A 27,798-nucleotide genomic window follows, 5' to 3' on the forward strand; every position below is an offset into this window, starting at 1 on the left:
ATTGAAATTGCTGTGTCATAGGGTGGGTATTTGTTTAGTTTTATAAAATGCTGACAGACCTTTTACCAAAATGGGTGTGCCACTTTAAAATCCTGCTGACAATGAGTGTATGAATCTTCCAGTTGTACCTTCTTGGTGTTTTTTTCTTTTTAGCCATTTTAATGGGTATATAGTGGTATCAGATCAGATCAGATCAGTCGCTCAGTCGTGTCCAACTCTTTGCAACCCCATGAATCGCAGCACGCCAGGCCTCCTTGTCCATCACCAACTCCCCCAGTTTACTGAGACTCATGTCCGTCGAGTCAGTGATGCCATCCAGCCATCTCATCCTCTGTCGTCCCCTTCTCCTCTTGCCCCCAATCCCTCCCAGCATCAGAGTCTTTTCCAGTGAGTCAACTCTTCACATGAGGTGGCCAAAGGACTGGAGTTTCAGCTTTAGCATCATTCCTTCCAAAGAACACCCAGGACTGATCTCCTTCAGAATGGACTGGTTGGATCTCCTTGCAGTCCAAGGGACTCTCAAGAGTCTTCTCCAACACCACAGTTCAAAAGCATCAATTCTTCAGCGCTCAGCTTTCTTCACAGTCCAACTCTCACATCCATACATGACCACAGGAAAAACCATAGCCTTGACTAGACAGACCTTTGTTGGCAAAGTAATGTCTCTGCTTTTGAATATGCTGTCTAGGTTGGTCATAACTTTCCTTCCAAGGAGTAAGCGTCTTTTAATTTCATGGCTGCAGTCACCATCTGCAGTGATTTTGGAGCCCAGAAAAATAAAGTCTGACACTGTTTCCCCATCTATTTCCCATGAAGTGATGGGACCAGATGCCATGATCTTCGTTTTCTGAATGTTGAGCTTTAAGCCAACTTTTTCACTCTCCTCTTTCACTTTCATCAAGAGGCTTTTGAGTTCCTCTTCACTTTCTGCCATAAGGGTGGTGTCATCTGCATATCTGAGGTTATTGATATTTCTCCCGGCAATCTTGATTCCAGCTTGTGTTTCTTCCAGCCCAGCGTTTCTCATGATGTACTCTGCATAGAAGTTAAATAAACAGGGTGACAATATACAGCCTTGACGAACTCCTTTTCCTATTTGGAACCATTCTGTTGTTCCATGTCCAGTTCTAACTGTTGCTTCCTGACCGCATACAAATTTCTCAAGAGGCAGATCAGGTGGTCTGGTATTCCCATCTCTTTCAGAATTGTCCACAGTTTATTGTGATCCACACAGTCAAAGGCTTTGGCATAGTCAATAAAGCAGAAATAGATGCTTTTCTGGAAGTCTCTTGCTTTTTCCATGATCCAGCGGATGTTGGCAAATTGATCTCTGGTTCCTCTGCCTTTTCTAAAACCAGCTTGAACATCAGGAAGTTCACGGTTCACGTATTGCTGAAGCCTGGCTTGGAGAATTTTGAGCATTACTTTACTAGCGTGTGAGATGAGTGCAATTGTGCGGTAATTTGAGCATTCTTTGGCATTGCCTTTCTTTGGGATTGGCATGAAAACTGACCTTTTCCAGTCCTGTGGCCACTGCTGAGTTTTCCAAATTTGCTGGCATATTGAGTGCAGCACTTTCACAGCATCATCTTTCAGGATTTGGAATAGCTCAACTGGAATTTCATCACCTCCACTAGCTTTGTTTGTAGTGATGCTTTCTAAGGGTGGTATAGCATTGTCTATTTGCATTTCCTCAAGAACCATGAGGGTTCATCCCTTCTTACTGTGTTTCACTGGCCATTCAGGTATCTTCTTTGGGGAATGTATGCTTAAATCTTTTGCCCACTTTTAAATTACATTTTGGTCTTTTTGTTATTGAACTCAAGGACTTCTTTAGTAGTCTTAGGGACCAGTCTTTGGAGATACTTTTTCCTGGATATTATCTCCCCATCTGTGGCTTGTTTATACATTTTCTCAGCATTGTTTTCTGATGAAGTCTGGCTTACCAATTTTCTAACATGGTCATTGCTTTTTGTGACTTCAAATACCTTTGCTTACCTCCAAGTCACAAAGATGATGTGTTACTTTTGCTATGAAAGCTTCATAGAGAGACTTCCCTGGCGGTCCAGTGGTTAAGACTTCTGCACTTCCAATGCAGGGAGTGTAGGTTCCCTCCCTGGTCTGGGAACTAGGATTCCACATGCCACAGGCAGTGGGAGAACCTTTGTTTTCTTTCTGTTTTGTGCAACGCTCAGCCCATCCCAACTCATTCCTGGGCCCTGATTGCTGTGTGCTCTGAGGTCGGTGAAAGTGGGCTGGGTTTTGGAATGACCCTTTTTGATTAATTCTACTGCTCTGTAAACTGTCAGAGGACTTTGCTGTGTTAAGGAAGGTTTGGTTTTACTTCTTTCACATTTTGATTTTGTAGATTGAGTTTTAGAAGGAAATCCTAACAAAAAGAACATGTATCTGCAGTTCAGTGCTTTTATGAAGAATTTGTTTCATAAAAAATGTTTGCATTGAAATTCTGTACTAGAAGTGGATGCTTGTATATATTAACACTTTAAGAAAGTGCGTCGATACTAGCTATCAGAACCAGTTATGAGGTGGATTTCAAGAGGAAGGGACTCAAAACCCAAAGAGTTCTTCATGCATTGTCTTGTGATCAGGTGTTCCTCACCACAGAAGCGCTCTGAGATAATATCGAGCTTCTAGTAGAATCTTGGTGAATGCAGGCGATGTGCCCTCTTGTGGGGGATGATTTCAGCCAGAGAAGGAATACACAACGCTTTACTTTCAAGCTGTCAGAGCGGGGGAGGACGTTTGTCCTTGAAGGGGGGGTCATGTCCCGGTTTGGTGTGAAGTTGGTGTGAGGGGCCCGAGGCGGCGGTGGCCCGACTGACCCACCGTGTGTCCGGGCGCGTCCCGTCTCTGTACTCGCGTCAGCTGCACGCGCTGTCCGCACGCGCTCGCACGCACCGCGCCCGCGCGAGAGTTGGTGGAGCCGCGCGAGATTGCGCCCTGGGCGCCCGCGAGATTGCGCCCTGGGCGCCGCGTCCCCGCGAGAGTTAGAGCTGCACATGCGCGCTCAGGGCACCTGCGCCTGCCTGTTTGTTGCTGCGGCGCACGCTGGGAGCCTTCCGGGTTTCAAATAGTTGAAGGAAACCAAAAGCGTCATCTTCTAGGGGACGCGTGAAAATGATAAGCCCCGGCCTTAGTGCCCATGAGTGGAGTCGTGTTGTCTCTGTGCTGCGGGGGCGGAGCACCGTGGTCGGCCGCCCGCACGGCCCTTCACGAGCCCTGGTCTCCTGGCTGCGGCTCTTGCCTCCTCCGTCCGGGGTCCGAGCAGCGTCTCACCGGCGCGCGCTCACAGCGCTGCCCAGGCCCTGGGGGACCGGCTGGGGGGGGGATCCTGTGCACCTTGATCGTCCCGGAGGGAGCACTCGCGACACGGGGACAGAGGAGGCCCGCCCTTCCTGACGAGACCCGGCGGCAGCTTGAGGGGAAGGGCGGAAGGGAAACGGGCTCTCCTGGTTCAGCCTCCCTCGTGCTTCTGGGGTAGAAATTGATACAGAAAGAAAATATTAAACATAATTCGCTTTTACAAGGTAATCTCTTTACTCCCTTGTATTTAAAACTTTTAAGTTATTGCTGCCATGAAATTGATTTGCGTGGAATTTTCCAGAAATACATGTTTTGAATGGAAATATTTTACGCCATTAAACACAACTCTTCACGAGCAAAGGAGTGGGAGAAAATCCACTTTGCAAGCTCCACGCGCTGCCGTCCGGACCCTGTGGGTCCACCGAGCAGGCCTGAGGCTGGTGTGATGGGGAGTCATCTGCTGGGTCTAAAGTCTACCTTCTGCTGAAACAGGGTCTTTCTTCACCCTTCATCCTTGTTGCACAGAAGCAGTAACGTGTATTTAACTTCAGGCTTTTCTGTAGTTGTTACTCAGCTGCTCAGTCGTGTCCGAGTCTTTGCAACCCCCTAGACTGCGGCAAACCAGGCTCCCCTGTCCACCACCAGCTCCCAGAGCTTGCTCAAACTCATGTCCATCCAGTCAGTGATGCCATCCAACCATCTTATCCTCTGTTGTCCCCTTCTCCTGCCCTCAATCTCTCCCAGCACCAGGGTCTTTTCCACTGAGTCAGCTCTATGTGTCAGGTGGCCAAAGGTTCTATAGTTTTCGGGCTTTGATTCTCTGTGCCCCAGATACGCTGGAGGGTTTGAGGGGGATATCTTGACAATAGGGGAGGTATCCCCAGCTGCACTTAGCTTTTGCTGTTTGGGAATGCTGAGCATTCCCAATGGGCGATGCCTGCTGGGGTGGGCAGGTACACCGTTGTGTCACCTGGCCTAACCTGTGACTTTGCTGAAGACCTTGATGGTGGCGCAGACCTACGTCCTTAATTAAAGAGTTGCCGACTGTGTGGCTGAGGCCTCTGCCTACAAGGGATGAGGTGCCTGCTGCCACTGGGGAAGTGGGCTGGTGGTTTCTGTGTTGACCGGAGAGATAACAGCAGATTCTAAGTATTTCCGCAAGAACTTGGGAGACATTTATGTTAAATGTATTTTGTTCACATGAATCATAGGCAGTCTCCTACTAACATGTAGGACATTAATTAAGGTGGTGGAATTTGTCACAGTAATGGTAATAGCAATATGTTTCATGGCAAGGGTGCATGAATTGTTGTGGGATGTGTTGATTGTGAAATTCAGAGATTAACAGCATCTTCCTTTAAAGATGTTGGTGTAAAACTAGTTAAAACCCAGTTTGAAAGGTAAATAACCTGATTACCAAGAAAGCGTTAGGTCCTCTGTTGACCTTTTTGATTCTAACTGAGTGCTTCTGAGTAATACTTGGAGTACAGACCCTGTCTCCTCAGTGGGCTGGTGCGGACCACCTGGCACAGACCGCAGCTGTTCTGTTTCTGGAGTGCCTGCTGTTGGTGCCACGATGACCAGGCAGAGGGCGGGCGATGCCCGGCACTGCCCACTTGTGACCATGAAACTGGCTCAGGCCTTCAGGGTTCGTTATAAAAAGTAAAAAGAGGGCCCTCTTTGAATCACACCAGAAAAATAACCAACGTAACGCACGTTCATATATTCTGGGCCTAAAATTTTAGCACTTTGACTTAATCTCAGGAAAACCATTAAAACCTTGAGTGTTCTGTTTCTAGACAGGTTGGCTCCAGAGGGGACAACCATTTACATCACCTGGTAACAGTTTTTTTTTTCGTTTTTGATGTTCCGTTTTCTCCTTGGAAGAAAAGTTATAACCCACCTAGACAGCATATTAAAAAGCATAGACCTTACTTTGCCAACAAAAGTCTAGTCAAGGCTATGGTTTTTCCAGTGGTCATGTATGGATGTGAGAGTTGGACTATAAAGAAAGCTGAGCGCCAAAGAACTGATGCTTTTGAACTGTGGTGTTGGAGAAGACTCTTGAGAGTCCCTTGGACTGCAAGGAGATCCAACCAGTCCATCCTAAAGGAGATCAGTCCTGAATATTCATTGGAAGGACTGATGTTGAAGCTGAAACTCCAATACTTTGGCCATCTGATGCGAAGAGTTGGCTCATTTGAAAAGATTCTGATGCTGGGAAAGATTGAGGGCAGGAGGAGAGGGGGACGACAGATGATGAGATGGTTGGATGGCATCACTGACCCAATGGACATGAGTTTGAGTAAACTCTGGGAGTTGGTGTTGGACAGGGAGGCCTGGCGTACAGCAGTCCATGGGGTTGCAAAGAGTTGGACATGACTGAGTGACTGAACTGAACTGATTGATGTTCCATTATTATTAGTTACCCTCACAGTTTATTTTTCAGATAACGTGTTCATACTTTTCTCTTTTCCTCTCTAAACAGGTTGAAAGGATCGTTGACAAAAGGAAAAACAAGAAAGGGAAGACGGAATATTTGGTTAGGTGGAAAGGCTACGACAGTGAGGACGACACCTGGGAGCCAGAGCAGCACCTGGTGAACTGCGAGGAGTACATCCACGACTTCAACCGGCGCCACACGGAGAAGCAGAAGGAGGGCACCTTCACCAGAACCAACCGGACCTCCCCGAACAATGCTCGGAAGCAGATCTCCAGATCAACCAACAGCAGCTTCTCCAAGGCCGCCCCCAAAGCCCTAGTGGTGGGCAAGGAGCATGAGGCCAAGAGCAGCCCGCTGTTTGCCACCAGCCAGAAGTTCCGGAAGAGCCCCGCACCAGGCCTGGCCGCCCGCAAGAACATGGACCTGGCCCGGTCGGGCATCAAGATCCTCGTGCCCAAGAGCCCCATCAAGAGCAGGACCGCGGTGGACGGCTTTCAGGACGAGAGCCCCGAGAAGCCGGACCCCGTGGAGCAGGGGCCGGAGGACACGGCGGCCCCGGAGGCGGCGGCCGAGAAGCCCGTGGGGGCCCTACTGGGCCCTGGGGCAGAGCGGGCACGGATGGGGAGCCGGCCCCGGATACACCCGCTGGTGCCACAGGCGTCTGGCCCCGTGACGGCGGCCATGGCCACGGGGCTGGCCGTAAACGGGAAAGGTGAGTGATGATCTCAGAGGGGCGTGGGGGGCCCCCTCACCTCCGTGGTTCTGTCCCGGAAGGCAAGCTGGCCGGCCTGAGCCCAGGAGCTTCCACGGGCCCTGCTCCCGACAGAGCAGGTGTGTCTCTGGGAACCCTGGAGAGACCTCACTGGCCCGTCCTCTCTTTACCGGAAGCCTGGGGCGTCGGCCTCTGAAGTCAGCACGGGCTCTGTCTCATTGGCTGCCGGCAGGCTAGCCCACCGCCTGCCGTTGGTTTAAACAACGCCCCCCTCTAGGTAGGTCGTGGCTGGTATTTCTTTAGTTTCTGCTTTTATGCATCTTAACACACTGGGTCTCATGTTAGGAATCCATCTGAAATTTCAAAGTGTGAGCAGTAGTGATGAGAAGTCATGGTTCTTACTGTCCCATCTCATCTAAAGAACCAGAAATGCCTTTCAGTGAGGGTATCGACCACAAATAGAGCCTTTGGGATTTCGGGGGGCCTCTCTGAAACAGCTGTTGTGACCTTTATTTCGGAGGAGGGGTCCGTTCAGCACGGGTGCTGTTTTCTACTGTTTTTACACTGTTCTTGCCCCTGGACCATGCAGCTCAGGTGGTCATCCTGTGGGCTGCCTGACCGCTGGGTCGCACACCTGGGCGTCAGCAGAGACGGCTTCCCTCCCAGCGTGTTCCCCAAGCCTGGTGAGCCACCGCCTCTAGGGTTCTGCTGCGTCTTCTCTGACGTAAGCCTTGCCTCACGGTGGGTCCTGGCGCCTTCTCACCTGCCACGGCTTTCTTACCGGTCCCCTTGCTTCCTGCCCTCTGAGAGCCCCCATCCACTTCCCATCCGTTCTTGAACGGGACAGGCATCCCCAGTTGCCAGATGGGTTGCTCCACCATCGCCTTGGTCAGCAGGTGCCTCCGAGTCTGCTTGGCCTCCCCTGCCTGCCTGCTGCCTCCGGGGCACCCGGTCTTCTCTGCCGGGAGCTGCCCTGGCCCTCCCTCACCTCGTGGACTCCGGTCCCCTCTGGTCTGGGACCCACTGCTCCCCCAGCCCACCCGTGGGCAGGACTGGGGCCGCCCCTGGACTGTGTGCATGTTCCTTGGGCCACACTCAGTGGACGAACGCGGAACAGGGTGCAGTGATGGCGTGGGGGGCTCTGCTCCTCGGAGACCCCACTCGGCCGTCTTGCCGTGGTGGGTCCCCCCGGCTTGGTCTCGGGCCCTGGATCCCAGGGACGGGGACAGGCTTGTTTGTCTGACGCGTACTTTGCCTGGGTGCTCTGCCCCTCCCTGCCCTCGGCCTCTGGGAGCTCGTGTGAGCCACGGGCCTTGAACTTGGTGTCAGGAAGGGCTGTAGCAGTTGGGGGGTAGGCGAGACCTGATGGTGTTCCACTTCATGGGGAGGTCAAGTCGCAGAGCTTGTGGGGTTCAAACAGAGCGGGAATCTGCGCTGTTTCTCAGTTCCTCCCGTCTTGTTCTCCGTACCATTGCTGGCTGCCCCCGCCAGATGGACAGATGGACGCATCCTCCTGCGTGGCAGATGCCGGGCCCTGCTCTGAGCCTGGCTCTGCTGCTGCAGACGGGGCCTGGGCCTGCGGGCCAGACCCTGTGTGGCCTGTGCAACGTGGCCTGTCACCTGAGAACGGTTTTCACATCTTCCGATGTTTGAGAAAATCAAGAGGAATAATACTTCATGAGCCATGAAACATAAGAAGCTCTGATTTCTGTTTCATAAAGTTTTACTGGAACGCAGCCATGTTTCTTCACGCTGATGGTCTGTGTCTGCTTTCCCGTTGCGGGGACAGACTTGAGTCACTGTGACAGAGCCCACGTAGCCTGCGGGCTGAAGGGGGTACACACTCACTCACACCTGCCCTGGGTTACACACACACAACACACACACTCTAAGACCTGCAGTCACTGTGACAGAGCCCACGTAGCCTGCGGGCTAGAGGCACACACACACACACACACACACACACACACACACATCCTGCTCTAGGTTCACACGCCACTGCTCTAGGAAGACACATGTATACAGAAGCCTTGTGACAGAGACATCGCCTTTGAACTGAAGAAGGTGTGTACACACACACACTCACACTCACTCACTCTGCCTTGGTCTAGGCAGCCACGGTCCCGGTGGGTGGACTCAGATTCTGTGGTTGATCGCCCACAAACTAAAAGCTGTCTTGACCCTTCTGTTTCAACGTGCTGCTCTTGGCACAGCTCTGCAGGGTTGGCTGCCCTTAGTAGAAGCCTTGAGTTCTGTGCAAGGTGTGCTGTGGCTTCTATTTGAATTAAAAGTTGGTAACTTCTTTTTTTAGTACTCTGACCATTTCAAAAATTTTTTTCAGTATCTGTAAGGGTGGCTGTGGTTAAAACCACAAGGAGCATGTGAGCGTTAAATCTCACAGGCCTTTCATCTTGTTCTGTGGGGGTGGGTAGGTTGGGGTGAGAGTGATGTACTCCCCAGGGCCCCTGGAGTGTCCTTCTTTCCTGCCCCCTCAAATCCACCACAAATTGAGATCCTCCCCCCCACACAGATGGTGGGGAGGCGGGCAGCCCCCTGGGAGTGTCTGCAGGGCCATGGCGGGCCCGGCTTGCAGGGGTGTCAGGGCTGCTTGTCCGGGTCGGGGCGCCTCACCTCCCGTCACCCTGCTGCGTAGAAGGCGCTAGACTTGGGCTCCAGGAGGGATCTTCTCTTACGGGGCTCAGCGCCCCATGCCCCTTGGCCAGAGCCAAGCCTGCGTGTGGCAGGTGTGAGTCAGGCAGGACAGTGCTCGCTGCAGAAGAGCTGGCGCGCATCCTGTGTGGCCCTGTCCCTGGGTCATGCTCAAGGTAACGGGTGCTGTTGCAGAGACAGGTCCACGGGCCAGAGCACAGAACCTTCCAGAAAAGCCTGTGCTCGCCCTTGGCGTGTCTCTTTCACAACAAGCTGGGCTGAGGCCCTTCTGAGGAGTTGGTCCACGTTCGCACATTCTTAACACAGGGTTAATTTTAGAGCTGCACCAGAACCCTGATTTGTTTTTCTAAAACTAATTGAAGCGCTGCTCGTGGAGTCGTTGGGAAACGAACCATCTCCTATTCAAAACATTAATCGTGTGGGGGGATATTTTTGCTACCAAGCACAACAGATATTTAAATGTCTGTTACCCAAAAGAGTAAATGTTTCTGGAGAATTTTAACATACACACAGTGACTCTTACAGACTAACCATATGTGTTTAGTTTTTGATGATTTTAAAGTATGAAACAGAGGTTTAAAAGATGAATATATTGCTTTACTCAGAAATAGAAAAAGTTTTAAATTTAGGCAGTGCAGCTGTCTTTCTAGTCTATTAATAAGTTAATGATTCTGTTTTTATGCTCTTTTAATTGCCTGGTGAATTAATCCTACAAAAGCAATTGCTTTTAAAAACTATATTATCATTACTTTGTTTTTTTGTGAATTCAAATATGTTGTTGATCACCATTCCACAAGTATGACTTTGAGAAAATGTTATTAGCAAACTTTTTTTTCTTTTTTTTTTTTTTTGCAAACTTTTTTTTCTAATGACATCTAAACCTCATCAGTGTTACGGTGTAGGGTTGGCAGCTGGATTTTAAGTCCAAACTCATTGGTAAAGAACACGCCTGCCCATGCAGGAAATGAGAGTTCAGTCCCTGGGTCGGGAATATCCCCTAAAGGAAGGCATGGCAACCCACTCCAGTATTCTTCCCTGGAGAGTCCCATGAACAGAGGAGCCTGGTGGGCTACACAGTTCACGGAGTCGCAAAGAGTCAGCTACTAACAGCAGGTTCAGGAGGAAAATGACTGAGGAGACACCTCAACGGACCACGTTTTCCATCTCGTGAGCGTTTTCAGTCAAAGCGAGGACCCGGGAGGAAGTGTGATGCTGCCAGAGAGGTGCACGTAAAGTCCTGCGCTGAGAACGTGAGACAGGTGACGGGTTCTGGCCCCTGTGCCCGTCAGGGAAGCCCAGAGCTCCTTTGTCAGAGGCAGCCTGGGCCGCTTACTGCGTAAGCGTGGAAAATGCCGAAAGTGGGAGCTGAATCCAGGGAGGTTAAGAAGCCAGGAGACTGGGGTGCAGAGGGTCCCGGCGGGGCCGCCGCAGGAAGTGCCCGCAGGACGAGAGGGCATTTGAAGCCACATAGTAGCAGACAGTCAATTAAACGTGCGCCCAAGGGCGCGACATGAGGGATTTCCCTTTGAAAGCAGCGGATGTTGGTTGGCATCTCCTGTCTGATGGGCCCCTGTGTCCTGGACGCTCCCAGCCGCCTGGACAAGCCTGGGTCCCCGCGGGAGGAGCCCCCCTGGACCTCTGCACTCTGTGCTCTGCTCCTGGGGGACACCCCCCCCCGCTCCCCTGTGAGGGTCTCTAGGGACACTCAGGGATACCTGGGACTCTGGGCAGCGTTGACCGGTGAGCCCACTTTGGGGTCCCTGTGACCGTGTGGTTTCTCTCTCTTCCCACTCTCTGTGGTGTCTGCTCCCGTGCCCGCAGTTCTCGGGATTGTGATCCCCAGAGCAGCAGCAGCAGCACCTGGGCACGTGCCCAGGCCCCGTCCCGCCTCCCGAACTGGACTCTCGGGGGCCAGGGGGCTCCAGTGCCATCCTGTGCTGCTTTCCTGTAACTTTGTGGTTTTGTGGAGCAGGATGTCCGCTAATACTAAGTTCATCTAACTGTCCGCTACCTTATTTTAGGTTCTTATAGATTTAGTTCCTATTCAGTGTTGATTAAAATTGTCTTCAGGTGTTCATAATTTCTTTTTATTAAGTATTTTAACAGTTAAAATTTTTAAAGAACAGGAAGACATAAAATATTGGGTTGGCAAAAAAAATTCTGTCTGGTTTTTCTGTAATATCTTAAAACATCTCAAAGGAAAAAGAAAAGGTAAAAGTCCCACCTCCCCGGTCCCACCACCTCCTCCTCTGAGAACTGCTGCTAACAGCCTTTTCCTTCCAGAAACTGTACAGACACGCGCGTCTTTTAAATACATCAGTGGGCTCCTGCTTGTCTTACGGTTCTGCCACGTAGGTTCCTTTTTTAATTTTATGGTACACCTTGGATGTGTGTTCACACTCAGGTGAACAGCTCTCCGTCCTTATCGTGGTCGTGGTTATTGACGCGTGAACGTCTCCGGCGCGCGCCTCTCGGCAGCGGGCGCTGTGCTTGGGCCCGGGCGGCCCTGCTCAGCGGCCCGGGCTCTGCCTTTAGGTGCGAGCCTGGCCTCAGGCGCGCGCACGGGCGGCGGTGGGGCCTGCGTGTCTCGGAGCGTCCTTTAGGGGAGAACCACATTATATAGTTTTTTCCCTTGTAAGTGAATATATGTTATTGAGACCCCTGTCTTAATCCATAAATAAATAAATCCACAAGTTATCCATAAATGCTGTGAATTGGACAAGCACACTGAGCGAGCGGGACAGTGTACCATCAGCCGCTCCCCTCAGAGTCCCGCTTCCTTCCCCGGAGGGACCGTTCATGATGTGACGTGTGTCAGTCCAGATGTTTTTCTGTCTGCTGGTACTCTTCAGCGTGGAGTCCTGCTCCATAAACGTGCTTGGGTTTGTCTTTCTCACTTGACGTCACATCTTGGAGAACTTTCTGTGTTAAGATTCGTATCTCTGTCTCACTTCTTTTTAAGCTGTAAGCTTGATTTTTTTTTAATATGATTTCCGCCTTACGGGCGTGCTGGGAGACCGTGCCAGGAAAGCACTGTGCCCTTCATCCGCGTGCTCACCGTTTCTGTGCTTTGCCTCACTTCCTCGCCCCCCGCCCCCCACATGTGTGTTTATACCCACGTGGACGCACATGTAGAGATGCGGTTCTCATGAGTCGTTTGAGCCTATACACTTGCTGGTGTGAGCAAGCGTGGATGCAAGGGCTACAGCGGACCTAAGGTTTTGATCGATGGGTGCAAATTCATCTCTAAACCAACTTGAAGACCAGGTGCCCATTCACCTGTTAACTCTTCATAAATCTACCTGCCTGATGAGAAGGTAGAAAAATGGTATCATTGTTTGTTACAGTTGCTTGTTTGCTTTCATTTTTTTGTTGATTTTCTTAATATATCCCTTGCCTATTGGGAGGGGGTGGGGGCAGAGGGGTGGCTAGTTTTAACTTTTTCAAAATGTGAAGACTTTACGTCCACATCAGCCTTACTGGGGACCACGCTCGTCTCGTGTCTGAGCCCGTGTGTGTGCACATCCCTCTGACCCCACACAGGACGGGGGCTGCCACGCCAGCAGGTAGAGTGTGCGGGCCTGTCTGGCATCTGCCTTCAGGGGTTTACGGCAGCTGATGAGAGTCCCGGTGCCTTTTCTCCCGTGACCTGCTTCATCCTGAGGGGGGTGCGGTCAGGAGCCTTAAAGTTTGCTTTTGAGAATTAAACACTTGGCTTCCTCTGGGTCAGGGGTGAAGGCCGTGGAGCCTGAAACGCGTCCTGTGTCTGGAAGCCCCTCGCTTCCCCAGGGCTGGCAGCTCGAGTGGGGGTCAGCTTTCCACAGCAGCCTTCTCTCTCCAGCCCACGGGACTGATGCTCCTGTTACCTGTCGTCATGGCAATTTCTGGGAGTCTACAGGGATCAGAGCCTTAACAGGAACAATCTCTGGTTCTAATTCAACCCTCAAGTCAAGTAGTTAACGAGACGTGGTGTGTTAGGAGGCATGCCCACAATTGTGATTGTTCCATGGGTTTTGTATCTCATCCCGTGAGTGAGTCCACCTGTCACGTGTCAGACGGGGCGGCAGGACTGAGACGTCAGCGTGGTGCTCGCACAGACAGTGGTACCACGAGAAGTGGGAGAGTGTGGGACGGCCGGACGCCCCCTGACCTCGGCCTCCACGGGACCCTGCGGGCTTGTGAGAGGGGTGGTGTGGCAGGAGCAAGGCTCCTCTTGTTCCCTGTCTCCAGGCTCTTGGCATTAAGCCTAATCGCCGTCACCACGGAGGAGGACAGGTTAACTGTGCCGCTCAGTTTTATGAATGAGAAGTCGCTTTAACTGCCAAGTATTCCCTTTTAGTACAGGTCTTGGAGTTTTGGAAACCATGAGATAGAAATGGTATAACCGTTTCTGTGTATAACGTGGATATATAACGGGGCTTGGCATACAGCCAGGGGAGAACCAGCGTTGGGGGTGGGGTTTGAAATCAGGTGACCAATGCTGGGTGGCTGCTGCTCAGCCTGAAGTTACTGGTTTTTAAAATATAGTTAGCTCACATAAAAATTGGAACCAGCTTTTCAAGTCCAGCAGTGACATAGACACACTTGTATCTCAAGGTGGTTGATACTTAATTACGGTTGACCCTTGATGAACACCGCAGGGGTGTTGGGGGTGCCAGCCCTGCACACAGGTGAAAGTCCCCGTGTAACTTACAGGTGGCCTCTGTGTCCTCAGCTCCTTCGTGTCCACAGTTCTGCCGTGTCTGCAAGTGGTAAATTCTGAGGTGTTACACAGCAGGTGTGTGTATGTACACACCGCACAGCTCTATACATTGATCCACAGGCTCTTAGGTTGTTCCCTATCTTGGCTATTGTAAGTAATGCTGCTGTGAACAAAAGAGAGTGTGTGTGTTTCTGAGTTAGCATTTTTATTCTTTTCAGATAAATACCTAGAAATGGAAATTGCTGGGTCATATGGTAATTGTACATTTTAAATTTTTGAAGAGCTTCCAAAATGTATTTCCGTAGCGGCTGCACCTGTTTTTAGCAAAAGTTGTTGATTTTAGAACTTTGATCGAAGGATCCAGTCATAGTGAGCTTTAAAGTCCTCATTAATAATCAGTGTGAGAGTGCCTCTTCTAAGCATTGAATAGACTCTCGGTTTCAATTTTGAGAAAGTGGTTTTCTGTCTTTAAAAATGACATGGCTGTTAATATCAAGAGGGAAGCAGTTACTGGCTTGATTTGTCTTGCTTCCCCAAGTACAGAAAGGAAGCCTGCCTCTTTCAGCGCGTGTTTTGGAAAGGTACAGAGGATCATAAGATTGTGGGAGGGGACAGCCAGGCGGCGAGGACTCTGAAGTTAGGAGTAAAAAGTTGAGATACAAGAAGAAGCTTTTTAGCAGATGTGTAGGTGTCTCAAGGAGTATGAGTGAGTTCTCATCATTTGAGAGCGTAGAAGTTATTCTACTCCCCAGAAACGTCAGACTCTTGCTGGGGGTGGTTGAGAAGCAGCAAAACCACATGTGATTCTGGGGATGTCCTCTGTAAGGCGGTCCTGTGAGCCAGGGTTGTTTGTTTTATTTTTGCTTTCTCTTGAGTTTGGGGAAAATAAGCAGCCCCAGTATTGACCCTGATATTGTGTGATCAAAGTCAAAATTATATGGTTTCAAGATGAATTTTTTTTTCTCCTAAAACTACCATTGCTTTCATTTGTTTTTAATCATCATAGTCATTTTGAAGTTTCCAATACAATTAAGACAGCTCAGAGGGGAGCCTGGGCTATTGTTTGTTCATTTGTTTTCAAAGCAGGAGAAATAGCAGTGGAGGTGGCCAGAAGGGGTGACTTCCCCGGCGAGGGACTGTGGAGGCGGCTGGGCCTCACTTTTCACAGGAATGTTACACCCGCCCTCAGAGAGGTGTGTGCGGGGTGCAGACAGCGTGGCGTCAGGATGCGCGCACACGCAATTTCCCGCCGAGCTGGGGGCGCTTCACCCCTCGGCGTCGTCAGGAGCTGCCTGTGTCTGCTCCGCTCCGATCAAGGAGAGAGATCACTTACAGGCGTCTGTTTGGAGCAAACGTGGCTTCTTTCAAGCAGCCCCAGAATCGCTTTTTTTAAGTGAATAGTTTCTAAACACAGGCCGTGATTCTCGTCTTAAGTAGTTCACTTTGGTGATTCTGTGACATTGCCATACTTCTTGCTTTTCACCGAGGACACAAAGTCTGGTTGAATAATTCTCGGCTCAGAAATAGTCCTCATGCTGAACGGTGATCCCCTTCAGGCCTTCCAGGGGATTACCTCTCTCCCAGGTCTTGCTTGGTGAATACTCTGGACCAAAGAGGGCAGTCTAGCCTAGGGGGTCAGCACGCTGCTTCTGTGAAGAGCCAGGTGGGAGGTGTTGTGGGCTTTGGGGCCAGACGGGCTCTGATGCCACACTCAGCTCTGCTGTGAAGGGGCTGCCGGCAGCGGAGATGAGACTGGTAGCTGGGCTCGTGCCTGGGTCTGGCCTGTGGGCGCTGTGGGCAGGCCCCTGGTCACCCATCCGCTGGCCCCCAGGCTCTTTCCTCCTCGGCCTTGCTAGCCCCTTCCCCTCGGGGAGCACAGTCTGGTGGTATCCTAGAAGCAGGGCCCTCACCCCTGATGGTCCTGAAAGCACCTCGACCTTCCTCACGTCTCCACGTGAACAGGACCTGGCATGACAGTCCAGTGGCTTCTAGTGATCTGAGAAGCCCTGTGTGTGCTCTGTGCACAGCGCCTGAGACAGGCCTCTGTGGGGGCTGTGATGTGGGCCTTTTCCAATCTGCGGACGAGTTCTTAAGTTCTCTGATGGTGTTTAGATGAACAAGAGTTCTTAATGTTATGTACTCCAGTTTATCCATTTCTTCTGTTGCTTTCTGTGCTGTTAAATCTTTTCCTTGTCTCCAGACCCACTGTCTTACGCTGTCTTCTAGAAGCTTTCGTGTTTAGGGCTCTCTGCCTTGGAGGACATGTAGCTGTCAGGCTCTGTACACTGTCACCCTTGATGCATAAGCACCTCTGGCTACACCCGGGGCTGTCCCTGCAGGTCCGTCTCCAGGCTTCTAGTCTGTTCTCTCGTCCTGCAGCCGGTCCCACGTTGTCTTAACTGCAGTGTCTTGAGGTCTTGGCGTCTGGTAGAGGAAGTCCTCCCCCGTGTCCTTGTTCAGGAGGGCCCTGGTCACTCTTGGCCCTGTCCATGTCCACGTCCAGGGTAGGGTCAGCTTTAGGTTTCCACTCCCCAGGAGAACAGAGCCCTCCTGGGGTCCGAGCTGAGGTTGCGGTCACTGGTCATTTAGGGGAGATTGGCGTATTTACAGTCAGCACACGTGTTCTGTAGTCTTGTGAGTAGAGACCTTACGTGTCTTTCATTAGCTGATTCCTTTGGATTCTCTTTTAATACTTTTGGATGTTGTTATAAACGGCATCATTGAAGTTCTTGTTTTCATGTTCTGCTTGCTGTTCTTTGTGCTGATCCAGGTTTCATCATCAAGGCTGTTTGCTGTAGAGTTATGTCGGGCACGCTGCTTAGCCATCGTCATGAGGCCATTACGTGCGATCTGAGGACCTCGGGGCGGCTGGGTGGGCGTCTGTGATCTCGACGGGGCTCCCTCCAGGTGTGCATTCAGCTGCCTGTCCAGGAGCCACAAGACAGGGAGGTGCTGAACGTTTCCTGGGACCTCTTCTCTTAGATCTGACTTATTTTTAAATAGGAACATATTAGTGTTGAATTCAACCGTGATTTTTAAAGGTGTAATCCAAGAATAAAAATAGTGATACATGAAGTGATGTTCAACATCACTAATTACTAGGGAAATGCAAATCAGAACCACAATGGGGTAGTACCTTATGCCCATTAGAAAGGCTGTTACCAAAGAGGTAAGAAGTAACACGTGTTGGTGAGGGTTGGAGAAAAGGGAACCCTCCTGCACTTCCGGTGGGAATGTGAACCGGTGCAGCTGCTGTAGAGAACAGTGTGGAGGTTTCTCAGAAATAAAAACAGAGCTGTGATCCGTCTGTGCTACTTCTGGGTATTTACCCAAAGAATGTGAAGGCACTAAGTCAGAGACATGTACCTCTGTGTTCGTTGTAGCGTTTACAGGAGCCAAGGTGTGGAAGCAACCGAAGTGCCCATCAGCAGATGAATGGATAAAGAAGATGTGAGGCATAAACACACACGCTCACACTCACACAAAGGAATACTAAGCCATTAAAAATCTAATCTTGCCATTTGAGACAACATGAACTTAGAAGGTATTGTGCTAAATGAAACAGATGAAGAGAGACAAGTACTATATGATGTCATTCGTATGTAATGTGTGTGTGTGTGTGTGAATGAACGGACAACATAGAACAGGGTGCTGGTTACCAGACGGGAAGGGAGGTGGAGGAGGGCAGGAGTGGCAGACGGGCAGCGGCGTGGGACAGACGGACACGACGGGCCCCGCTGGCGAGCGCGCTGCAGGGCGCGCAGAAGGCGGGTGATAACACTGTGCACGTGAAACTTACAACGTTGTAAACTGGTGTTACCTCAGTTTAAAAACTACAGCCACAGTCTTGAAAGTGACTCTCTTTCCTCATTCTAGGCTTATAGAAGATGGACATGTTTGTTACTGAAACACAGCTGAGGAGATGAGAAACAGCAGTTAGGTCCAAAGGCGGGTTGAAAGGAGCACTGCAGTGCTGTGTGTGCAGTAAGAGTAGCGTGTCTCCAGTGTGTGCGGGATGCACGTCAGGGCCTGGGTAGGTGCTTCACGCGTGTCGGTTGCCTGATCCCACGGTCGCCGTGTGGGGCGGCTGCCAGTGAGCGGGGGAGCCAGGAAGGGCTCAAGGCGGTCTGACTCGGGAGCCCAGCCTGCAGCCACTTCAGATGAGAGTGAAACTGAAAATCCTTGTTGGGCCTTGAACGGCCTCAGCCAGAACCTCCGGGGGCAGCAGCTTGGGCCTCTTCTCCTCCGGCTGATCTGGTCTCATTCTCGTGGCAGTATCCAGGACACAGAGGGGCAAGCTCCTGTCCACAGCCCCTCAGGTCTCTGTTCCAGCTTCGAGGCTACAAGAGTCCACCAGTCCACAGCGGGAGACCCAGGGACGGCAAAGGGCGTGGATACGGTGGAGTTCAGAATTGGGTCCGTAGTTAGTTAAAAGGTTCGCTCTATTTCCAGCAGTGTTTTATCACAAGTTAATATTGCATTGCCTACATCTGTTGAGATTTTTCTTTCCCATTTGTTCCTTTAAACGGGTCAGTTACTCTGGGTTCTGCTCCTTCCTCATCCCCTCCCCCTAAACACCAAGTCAGCCTCGAGTTCCTAGAATTAACTCAGCTTGGCTATGATACTTTATGCTGTTCATACACGGTTGCATTTGCTTTACTAAATAATATTATAGATGTAAGATCCTGACTTACTATTGGCATTGACCTGTAATGTCCCCTCTTGGAACAGTAATCTGACTTCAGATTTCACTGTTTTTAATCTTACAGTACCTTATGTAATTTGAATGTAAACATATATGTTGTATCAACAACTATCTATTGAGGTTCTGTTATTTGAATAGGTAATTTTTTTGTGTTTGGAAAAATGAGATAGAGATCACATACCGTAAAATGCGTGCTCTGAAAGTGCTGTACTTCAGATTTTATTAAACACATCCTCATGTTATGCAGCCTAGCTGCTGTTCCGATCCTCAACATTGTCTTCGCTTCAGAAGGAGATTAGCCTATTGGAATCCCGCCTCTGTCCACGCTCCTCCCAGCCCCTGGCGACTAGTAACTCGCTCTCCGCTCAGTGGGTTTCCCTGTTCTAGACAGTTCATGTAAATGAAATCAACTGTGTGGATTTTCTGTGTTCTTTTGTTTGGCGTGTTTTCAGAGTTCATCCGTGTTACAGTGGTTAAGTGGACGCCTCATTCCTTTTTCGGCAGGATAATACTCCATAGCGTGAATATTCCACATTGTTGATGGACGTCTGGGTCACTCCCTTGTTTAGCTCCTGCACATAACGCTGCTGTGAACACGTGTGTGCGTGCTCTTGCATGGACATGTTTTCAGTGTTCTTGGTTAAATCCCTGGAGTGGGGTCACTGGGTGGGTGATGTGTTTTCAGTACAGACAACGTACTTTACCCTTTTCCCGGGAGGTGATTCTTCACACCAGATGTTTTGAACGTTAAAGATATTCTGTGTTCCTATGAGCAAATTTCTTTTAGGTCCTCATGAGATAAATCTTGACTAAAAAGCTGAATCCTGAGTGAGCGTCACAAGGAATGCTTCCTGAAAGTTCCCTGTGGGTTGAATTTTTACCTCGTTCTCATGGTCTGAAAACTCCCTGAAAGTGTAATTAGAGCTTGTCTGGAAGGGCTGGTGATGAGCCCGGGGTGGCCGTCTCTGGCCCCAGGCCTACCCTGTGACCCGTGTGACCCTCCCCTTCCCCCGGGTGGTCACCCTAGCCCAGCGGCTGAGCTCTGAGGACAGGCATCAAGTCCTCACCGCCTGTTTCCTTTTAAAATAAAACCATACCTTCTCATTTTCTCACAGAGTGTCCTAAGTTCAGGGACACTCAGTGTCTCTGCGGTGGTGGTCCAGCCCCACGTCTATGCCAGGCGGGTCTGGGGGCCAACGAGGGGCCGGCACATCCCCACCCCTCCGCTCTGCCTGGATCAGCTCTGCGTCTGAGGCTCCGTGTTGGAGTCTGTTCAAGGAGGAAAACCCTCGTGTGTGGGGGGAGCGTGGGGAGAGCCACCTTGGTGCACTCGGGGGGGGCCACTGAGTGTGCGGTCCACTCTGTTGTGTGCTCGGTCACGTCCGGCTTTCTGTGACCCCGTGGACTTGGCTGCCCTGAGAGCTCAGCTGGCAAAGAATCCGCCTGCAGTGCAGGGGACCTGGTTGGACTCCTGGGTCGGGAAGATCCCCTGGAGAAGGGATCGGCTACCCACTCCAGTATTCTTGGTCTTCCCTGGTGGCTCAGCTGCCTGTAGTGTGGCAGACCTGGATCCGATCCCTGGGTTGGGAAGATCCCTGGAGAAGGGAAAGGCCACCCACCCCAGTGTTCTGGCCTAGAGAATTCCGTGGGCCGTGGGGCCCGTGGGGTCTCAGAGAGTCAGACACATCTGCGCGACTCGCACTTTCCTTCCTCTGTGTGCTGTCTCTTAGCCTTTGTTGTCTCTTGTTCCTTCTGGTTTGGGGAGCCTGAGCGTGTGTGTGTGTGTTTCTTGATCTTTCGAAGACCCTCAGGAAGGGACTTCTCTTGGGTCTTAGAAGTACCAGGTCATCGACTTAAGCAGTGCATTTCTCATTTAGAGTCATCTTTCACTGGGGTTTCCAGCCTTGCCCTGGCCTCCAGGAAGCCCAGAGCGAAGTCTGTGCTCCGCTCCTGCTGAGCAGGTGCAGGGCCTCGGCTGCCCGCGGTGCTGTCGCCCGGCTTCACCTTGCTGAGGGCGAGTTGTGCGTTCAGCAGCTTTGCCTTTGTGGCTTTACTGGTCTCTCCTGCCCATCGAGGTCTAGACACACACTGAGCTGCGAACCTCGAGTCGTGGTAGCTGAGAACACAGTTGAAGTTGGTGCAGGTGCTCTTCTGATTTAAGCTGTTGCTAATTCAGAGATGAGGTGGGGGTTGGGAGAAAGTCATTTCACACGAAGAACCCAGGTCTCCCGTATTGCAGGCAGATTCTTTACCAGCGAATCCGCCTGCAACATCAGAGACCTGGGTTTGATCCCTGGGTTGGGAAGATCCCCCGAGAAGGGAAAGGCCACCCACCCCAGTATTCTGGCCTGGAGAATTCCGTGGACTGTATAGTCCGTGGGGTCACCAAGAGTTGGACGCAACTGAGCAGCGTCTCTTTACACGAGATGGTGCTGCTCTGTTGTCCTCTGATGCGTGATTCGCAAGACCCAGGCTGCAACGGAGCGCGCGGACAGCACGGAAAGTCCCAATGACCGGAGTTCACCCCTGGTCCCTAGCTGTTGGCTTTGCAGGTGGAAGGCTGAAGTAGGCCTCCCTGTGAATATCACAAACGCCTTGACCTTGTGAGCCTCGCTCTGGGTGATGGTGTGATCCAGGAAGGGGTGTTGCGGTCTTGGCCTCTGTGAGGCACCCCTGCACCAGCACTAGGAAATCGGCGCTGGAGCGTTTTAGCCAGGAATGTACTGAACGCAGTAAATGCAGACTGAGCTAATGTTACCTGGAGTACAGCCTGGGTTGTACTCTACATATATCTGACCACAAGTATGTCTTCCTTTAATATGTAGGATTTAAAATTATTGGGCAGGCACTATTAAGGAAATCAAGATTATAATCGATTCCTTACTTCTCTTACTGAAGCAGTAGTTGCAAAAGCTGGTTCTAAAAGTCAAGGCAGATTTTGTAAAGAAAAGTGTTGCGCGAATTCAGTCCTGTGTCAAATAAGGTAGGATTGTTTGTGCAAGAAATAAAATTTTCGTAGGTAAGATGAACAGTAAGATTCCACTGCTGAAGACGCGCAGTGTGTAGGTAGCTGTTATCCTTCTTGTAGTTGTTTTTCTTCAGAATCCTTTATTTCAGGACTAAAGAGTGTGGGTCTGCTCATTTTCTGTTCCTTTTTTGAAACTTTAAAGTGACATAGCATAAAGATTTTTGCTAAGCTTTTTTCTCACCAGCATATGACTTACACTGGAAGCTGTTAGTGAGAAACTAAGGGGCATTGCATTTAAAGCATCACCAGTCTTACTGGATTCACTTTAGGCACTTACCCTGATACGTGTATTTAGAATGGTAAAATTTATATTGGTGGTAGTTTTTCCTTTTTATTTTACTTTTTCATAAGTAAAACTAAACTAAATAGCTTGAGTTTGCATCTGTAATTAAGATTTGACTCCCTGCGTGAAAGTTTCCCACCAGCCTGTTCAGAGAGCGCACTTCCCCAGTGAGGGTCTCCAGCCCTCAGTCTGAGACGCTGCTGCCGACAGCTTTGGCACACGCGACTGCCATTTCTGCTGAGCTGAGTAAAAACGATGCTCAGATTCCCTCTGATCACTGAGGGCTCCCTGCTTCTCTGGATCCAGGAACCCAAGTCCCCTGAGGGATGAGTGCCCTCTGGGCAACTCAGCTGAACCCCCAGGGAAGATTGGAGCCAGCAGCAGGCTCTTCTGCACAAGACAGGCTGCAGAGGACTGACCTTTGTGCCAGGAAACCTCTGAACACAGCACGGACTCTCTGTGTCTCCAGTTGTGACCTGAACTGAACGTAGATGTTTGCATAGTTTATGGTGACATTCAGCAACGCGTGAACCGTGAACTTCCAGATGTTCAAGCTGGTTTTAGAAAAGGCAGAGGAACCAGAGATCAAATTGCCAACATCTGCTGGATCATCGAAAAAGCAAGCGAATTTGGGAAAAACATCTATTTCTACTTTATTGACTATGCCAAAGCCTTTGACTGTGTGGATCACAATAAAATGTGAAAAAATTCTGAAAGAGATGGGAATACCAGACCACCTGACCTGCCTCTTGAAAAACCTATATGCAGGTCAGGAAGCAACAGTTAGAACTGGACATGGAACAACAGACTGGTTCCAAATGGGAAAAGGAGTATGTCAAGGCTGTATATTGTCACCCCGCTTATTTAACTTCTGTGCAGAGCACATCATGAGAAACGCTGGCTGGAAGAAGCACAGGCTGGAATCAAGATTGCCGGGAGAAATATCAATAACCTCAGATATGCAGATGACACCACCCTTATGGCAGAAAGTGAAGAGGAACTAAAAAGCCTATTGAAAGAGGAGAGTGAAAAAGTTGGCTTAAAGCTCAACATTCAGAAAACTAAGATCATGGCATCCGGTCCTATCACTTCATGGGAAATAGATGGGGAAACAGTGGAAGCAGCGGCAGACTTTATTTTTTTGGGCTCCAAAATCACTGCACATGGAGACTGCAGCCATGAAATTAAAAGACGCTTACTCCTCGGAAGGAAAGTTATGACCAACCTAGATAGCATATTGAAAAGCAGAGATATTACTTTGCCAGCAAAGGTCCATCTAGTCTATGGACCTTTGAGGTTATGGTTTTTCCAGTGGTCGTGTATGGATGTGAGAGTTGGACTGTGAAGAAAGCTGAGTGACTGAACTAAACTGGACTGATGGTGCCATTGCTGACCAGAGTGTTTCATTCCAGAGAACAGAAGTCTTCAGGTTCCTTTTACTCTTCTCCTGTGAGAATGTCACCAGCAGATTCTGTCTCTGACCGCGAGGCTGGCGCTCAGGACCGGATGCACAGGCTGACGAGGCCCAGATCCCACCCGCAGGGAGGCAGCGGCCTCCTGTGTACCTGCAGACTGCAAGGCTGGCTGGGAGAAAGGGAGCCCTGGCCATAGGGAAACAAATACTGTGTCTTATGAGGATTTTGTCTCTAAATCAAGAGCTCAAAACCGGCTACAGATGCTTGTACAGTTTGTGTTTTATTGTAGTAACCTTTCCAGCGTTTGTCTCCTCCGCTTCCCTATCCCAGGAAAATCAGAGAAACTTAGTGAGAAAGTGGAAGTCATTACAGTCCAGTCCATGACTTGGATCTTCTCCAAGAGTTCGGTTATAATTGCTAATTAAACACAGTCTAGCTAATTTAGGAAAATACTAAATACAACTTCATAAGATTAAACATAGAATTACCATATGGTCTATTTTTCTGTCAACAGATACAGATTTGTATATAATCCATGGAATTACTAATTCTACTTCTAGGTTAACATCCAGAGAATCGGACGTAGGGTCAGGTACTTGTCCACTCGTGAATACGAATGTCCAAACGGCATTATTCACAACAGCCAAAACGTGGAAGCAACCCAGATAGCCATTGGGGAATGAAAGTGAAGTCGCTCAGTTGTGTCCAACTCTTTGCAACCCTCTGGACTGTAGTCTGCCAGACTTCTCCATCCATGGGATTTTCCAGGCAAGAATACTGGAGTGGGTTGCCATTTTCTTCTCCAGGGGATTTTCCCAACCCAGGGATCAAACTCAGGTCTCCCGCATTGCAGGCAGACTCTACTCTCTGAGCCACCAGGGAATCCTTGAATAAACAAAATGTGTTTTTTTTTGTTTTTGGAATGGAGTATTCTTCGTCCTTAGAAAAGAATGATGTTCTTACACAGGCTACAGCAGGGATCCACCTCGAAGATATTATGCTAAATGAAACATGTCAGACACAGAAGAACAAATATGGAACGACTGTGCCTGCGTGAGGCGACTAGAGCCATAATGTTCATGGACGCGGGACGGAGGGGGATGGTTGCCTGGAGAATGAGGGGTGAGCGTTCCGCACCTCACAGGCTCGCCTTGGGGAGCGGAGGGTTCTGAGGTGGGCGGTGGTGGTTGTCCATCAGTGTGGGTGTACTGAGTGCCACTGAACTGTATGCTCAAAAGTGACTAAAATGGTAAATGTTGTGTGATTTTGCCATAATAAAAAATTATGTTCCAAATTATGTTTGCTAATATTTTATTTAAGACAAAAATCTGTGTGTGTGTTTGTGTCAAAGCTAAGCCGAAGCTGTTTCTCTGAGTGCTTAGACTGCCCCTTCCCCATACCTGGCCTGGCAGCACGAGTTCCAGGTGACAGACAGCCCCAAGGTTTTCCACTGGACAGGCAGGTCCAGGGGGGAGTTGCAGGCACCCTCTGACGTTCTGGATGGGGACTCCGTGACCTCAGGAGGGCAGCTGAACGCCGGACCTCGGTTTTCATCTTGTGAAACCGATTCAGTGAGACGCCCGGTTCCCCGAGTGCCGACGGGCCCACGATGTCTGTAGTCCCCCTCCGCCTCCCCGTCGTGACTTCTTGAGACACTTTCCATTGATGACTGGCGTTTCTCCCTCTTGCTTTTCTGAAAAGGATGGGGGAAAGTGAGGAGTCGTCACTGAACCGGGAGCCATCTGACGACAGGTGTGGACATCTTCCGGACCTGGAGGTGTTTGCACTCCCCCGTGGCGTGAACTGCGAACGGTTTCAGAATTGTAAACATAACCATTTGGCTACTGAGCTGTGAGCGTGAGAGCGCAGTTCTGATCAGGCAACGGTGAAGTCGCCGTTTCTCTGGGCTGCCAGACTCCCCACTGGTTCCCCGACCCCGAGACTTTGCTGCTGCCTCTGGTTCACTGGTTGCCATGGCTGATGGAGAGGAGCACACTCGCTCGTGTGGACTGCTCTCTGCATCTCTGACCCCGATTGACACTTCGGCAGCTCCCATCTCCCTGCAGTCTTCTGGTCCGTGTCCTTCACTGCTCGGTCTGTGTCACATGGTCGGTCTCTCTTGATTTCCCTGTTTGTCTGTTCCAGTCATCTGGACATTAACGACCCTCCTCTGATGGGGAGGAACCATTCCTGCTGACTGGTCTCCGTCCTCTGATCGAGGCCATTCCCTCTGGGGACCCGGAGAGTCCTATTAAGACGGAACTTGTGCTGGTCAGGCAGTGGGTGTCAGAGTCATGCAAGGGAACTGCTTTCCCGCCAGGGACCCCAGAAACCCCAGGTGGTGGGGAATGGCCCCAGGAGCATGGTTTTGAAGCTGCGCCCTGATGCTGCTGTGAATCAGTTTGAGAATCTGTGGACGGAGGGATGTTGCACTTCTCACGTCAAGTGTCACACGACTGTGAACCTCACAGTTCAGAATCTTTGGTTTAATCAGGCTGATCCTGTGTAGGTTTTAGGAAATTTAATTAGCTAACATTTATTTAAAATCGCATAGTCTTCATTAATTGCTGCTTTTTTCTCGCAAGACAGTATTTATCTTTTTAAACCTCCTCATGGCTTTTTCGTACTTAATATTCCTAGATTGATTCCCTCCAGAAACAAAATAATATCAGCTGAAGAAGTCACAGCTTGTGTCGTTTTTGCTGTTGGTTTTCAGAATGATTCTTAATTCTGGTACTCGGTAGATTTTTAACTAAATCACTTCACTGTTTTCCATTTACCTGCCTTCATGTATCTCTGGCATTTGTGAGCTGTTTAGTCATTTCAAGGAATTCTGTGTGTGCTTCATACAGTACAGCCGCTTTTTTGCACCCCATCCTTTGGCGTTCTTTTACTCTTTAAAGATAATGAGTTAATTGCATACAGATGCTGTATGCACGTGGTTCCTCAGTACGACCTTTCGGAGCCCCCTGGCCCGGGCTCAGTGTGGCTGCAGCGCATCTCAGGAAGCAGGGATGCAGGTGGTCCTGCCTGCATCCTGGAGCATGTGGTGGTACCTGATTGATTCCCAAGAGGGGGATGTCAGAGACACGAGAGAGACCCAGCTTACAGAAAAACCGGATTATTCACCTGAGGCATTTTTATTTAAGTTGACGTTTTAAAGTTTCTCGTTTTGTAGGAGAGGTACTTTCATGAAAGGTTGGAGGTGCACTGTTGTGGCCTTAGAGTTGGACACAGGCAGTGAGTGTATGAGTTGACTACAGCTAACACAGCTAGTTATCCAAACTAGAAGGCAGAGAAGTGGGGAGGCTGATGGGGGTCAAGCGAGAGGAGAAAGACTGGAAGCGGGGTAGATAGAGCAGGGTTGGGGTGCCGCACGAGATGTGGACGTGCAGGGCAGCCGAGATCCCACGCGTCTCTAGGTAACAGTCAGGACAGGTGTCCTTCTCTCCCCTCCAGCCACCTGCCTCCCAGGGTGGTACCAGCCAGGGGGAGGGAGACCCCGGTGATGCTGTTGAGAAGGCGGGAGGCGCGTGGACCCGGTGCTGTGTACTCAGCGCTGTGGCATGTTCATCTGTAATGTGTGTCCCGGCTGTGCTGGGTGCCCCCCTGCTCCGAGGAGTCAGTTCTTATGGCCCAGAGGTGGCAAGGGCCCAGGGGGCTCAGCTTGGGGGGGGTGCACACTGACTTGGGACCAGGAGGCGCAGCCCACGCTTTCTCACGCTGGGCGTCGGGCGCACAGGTGCTCAGATGGCTCCTGACGTACCAGTCGCGTTGCAGCACCTACTGTGTGTCAGCGCGCCCTGTGAAGACGCCCAGAGCCAGCCTGGGAACCATGAATCTGGAGGCCCCCGTGGGCCGGGACCGTGGCGGAAGGAGCTGGAGGAGAGCCGTGTGCAGTGACTGATGGATAAAGGGCTCCTTGCACGTGTTGTGGAAGCCAGCAGTGAGAAGGTTTAAAGCCTGTCTACCCCTTAGTTCCATGTTTACTTGAAAAGTTTTCTCTCAATGAATTCAGCATGCAGATTATATAATCTGAATAAAATAATAAGCTTTTATATTGTTAAATAGGACTGGGTTCAGTGAGAGTGTGGATAACAGTGTTTTGAAAAGTCAGACTCTGTAAAGGAGGGCTGAGGAGTCTGTCGACTCTCTTGCTGACTCTGGCTTTAGATCACAGAGAGGGATGGCTGCGGCTGTCCGAGACGCCCAGGCCCTCCTCTTCCAGCCTCCTGGGCCGCCTTGCCTCCCATCTGTGCGCCCAGGTCAGCCCTTGCCCGTAGCATGGACGCAGCCTCCAGGCAGATGGCTGGTGAGTCGCAGGCTCACCGTGTCCGCCTCCTTCACGCTGGCAAACATGGTCCTCGCTGCCCGGAGTCCGCTCTGAACCGGTCGTGTGGTGGGTTTTGTTCCATTTTCTGGGTCTCGTGGGCCAGTGAGGAAATCCAGAGACTGATTCTCTTATGGTTGGAAGCACGTTTCATTTTAGAAATATACTTTCTGTAGCAGTGAATTT

At 50.4% G+C, this 27,798-nt stretch overlaps 1 protein-coding gene across 4 annotated transcripts in view; it reads left to right on the top strand.

Annotated features, from left to right (window-relative positions):
• Nucleotides 1-27,798, top strand: part of CDYL (chromodomain Y like) — a 99,904-nt gene that overhangs the window by 60,371 nt on the left and 11,735 nt on the right. For all 4 annotated transcript variants that reach the window (XM_044926672.2, XM_025265205.3, XM_025265203.3 and 1 more), the window contains exon 2: nt 5,813-6,479. In XM_044926672.2, the coding sequence (XP_044782607.1) occupies nt 5,813-6,479 (667 nt within the window). The remainder of the gene's footprint in view (nt 1-5,812; nt 6,480-27,798) is intronic.

Source organism: Bubalus bubalis, chromosome 2 (assembly GCF_019923935.1).
Source record: "Bubalus bubalis isolate 160015118507 breed Murrah chromosome 2, NDDB_SH_1, whole genome shotgun sequence".
NCBI classification, from domain to species: Eukaryota; Metazoa; Chordata; class Mammalia; order Artiodactyla; family Bovidae; genus Bubalus; species Bubalus bubalis.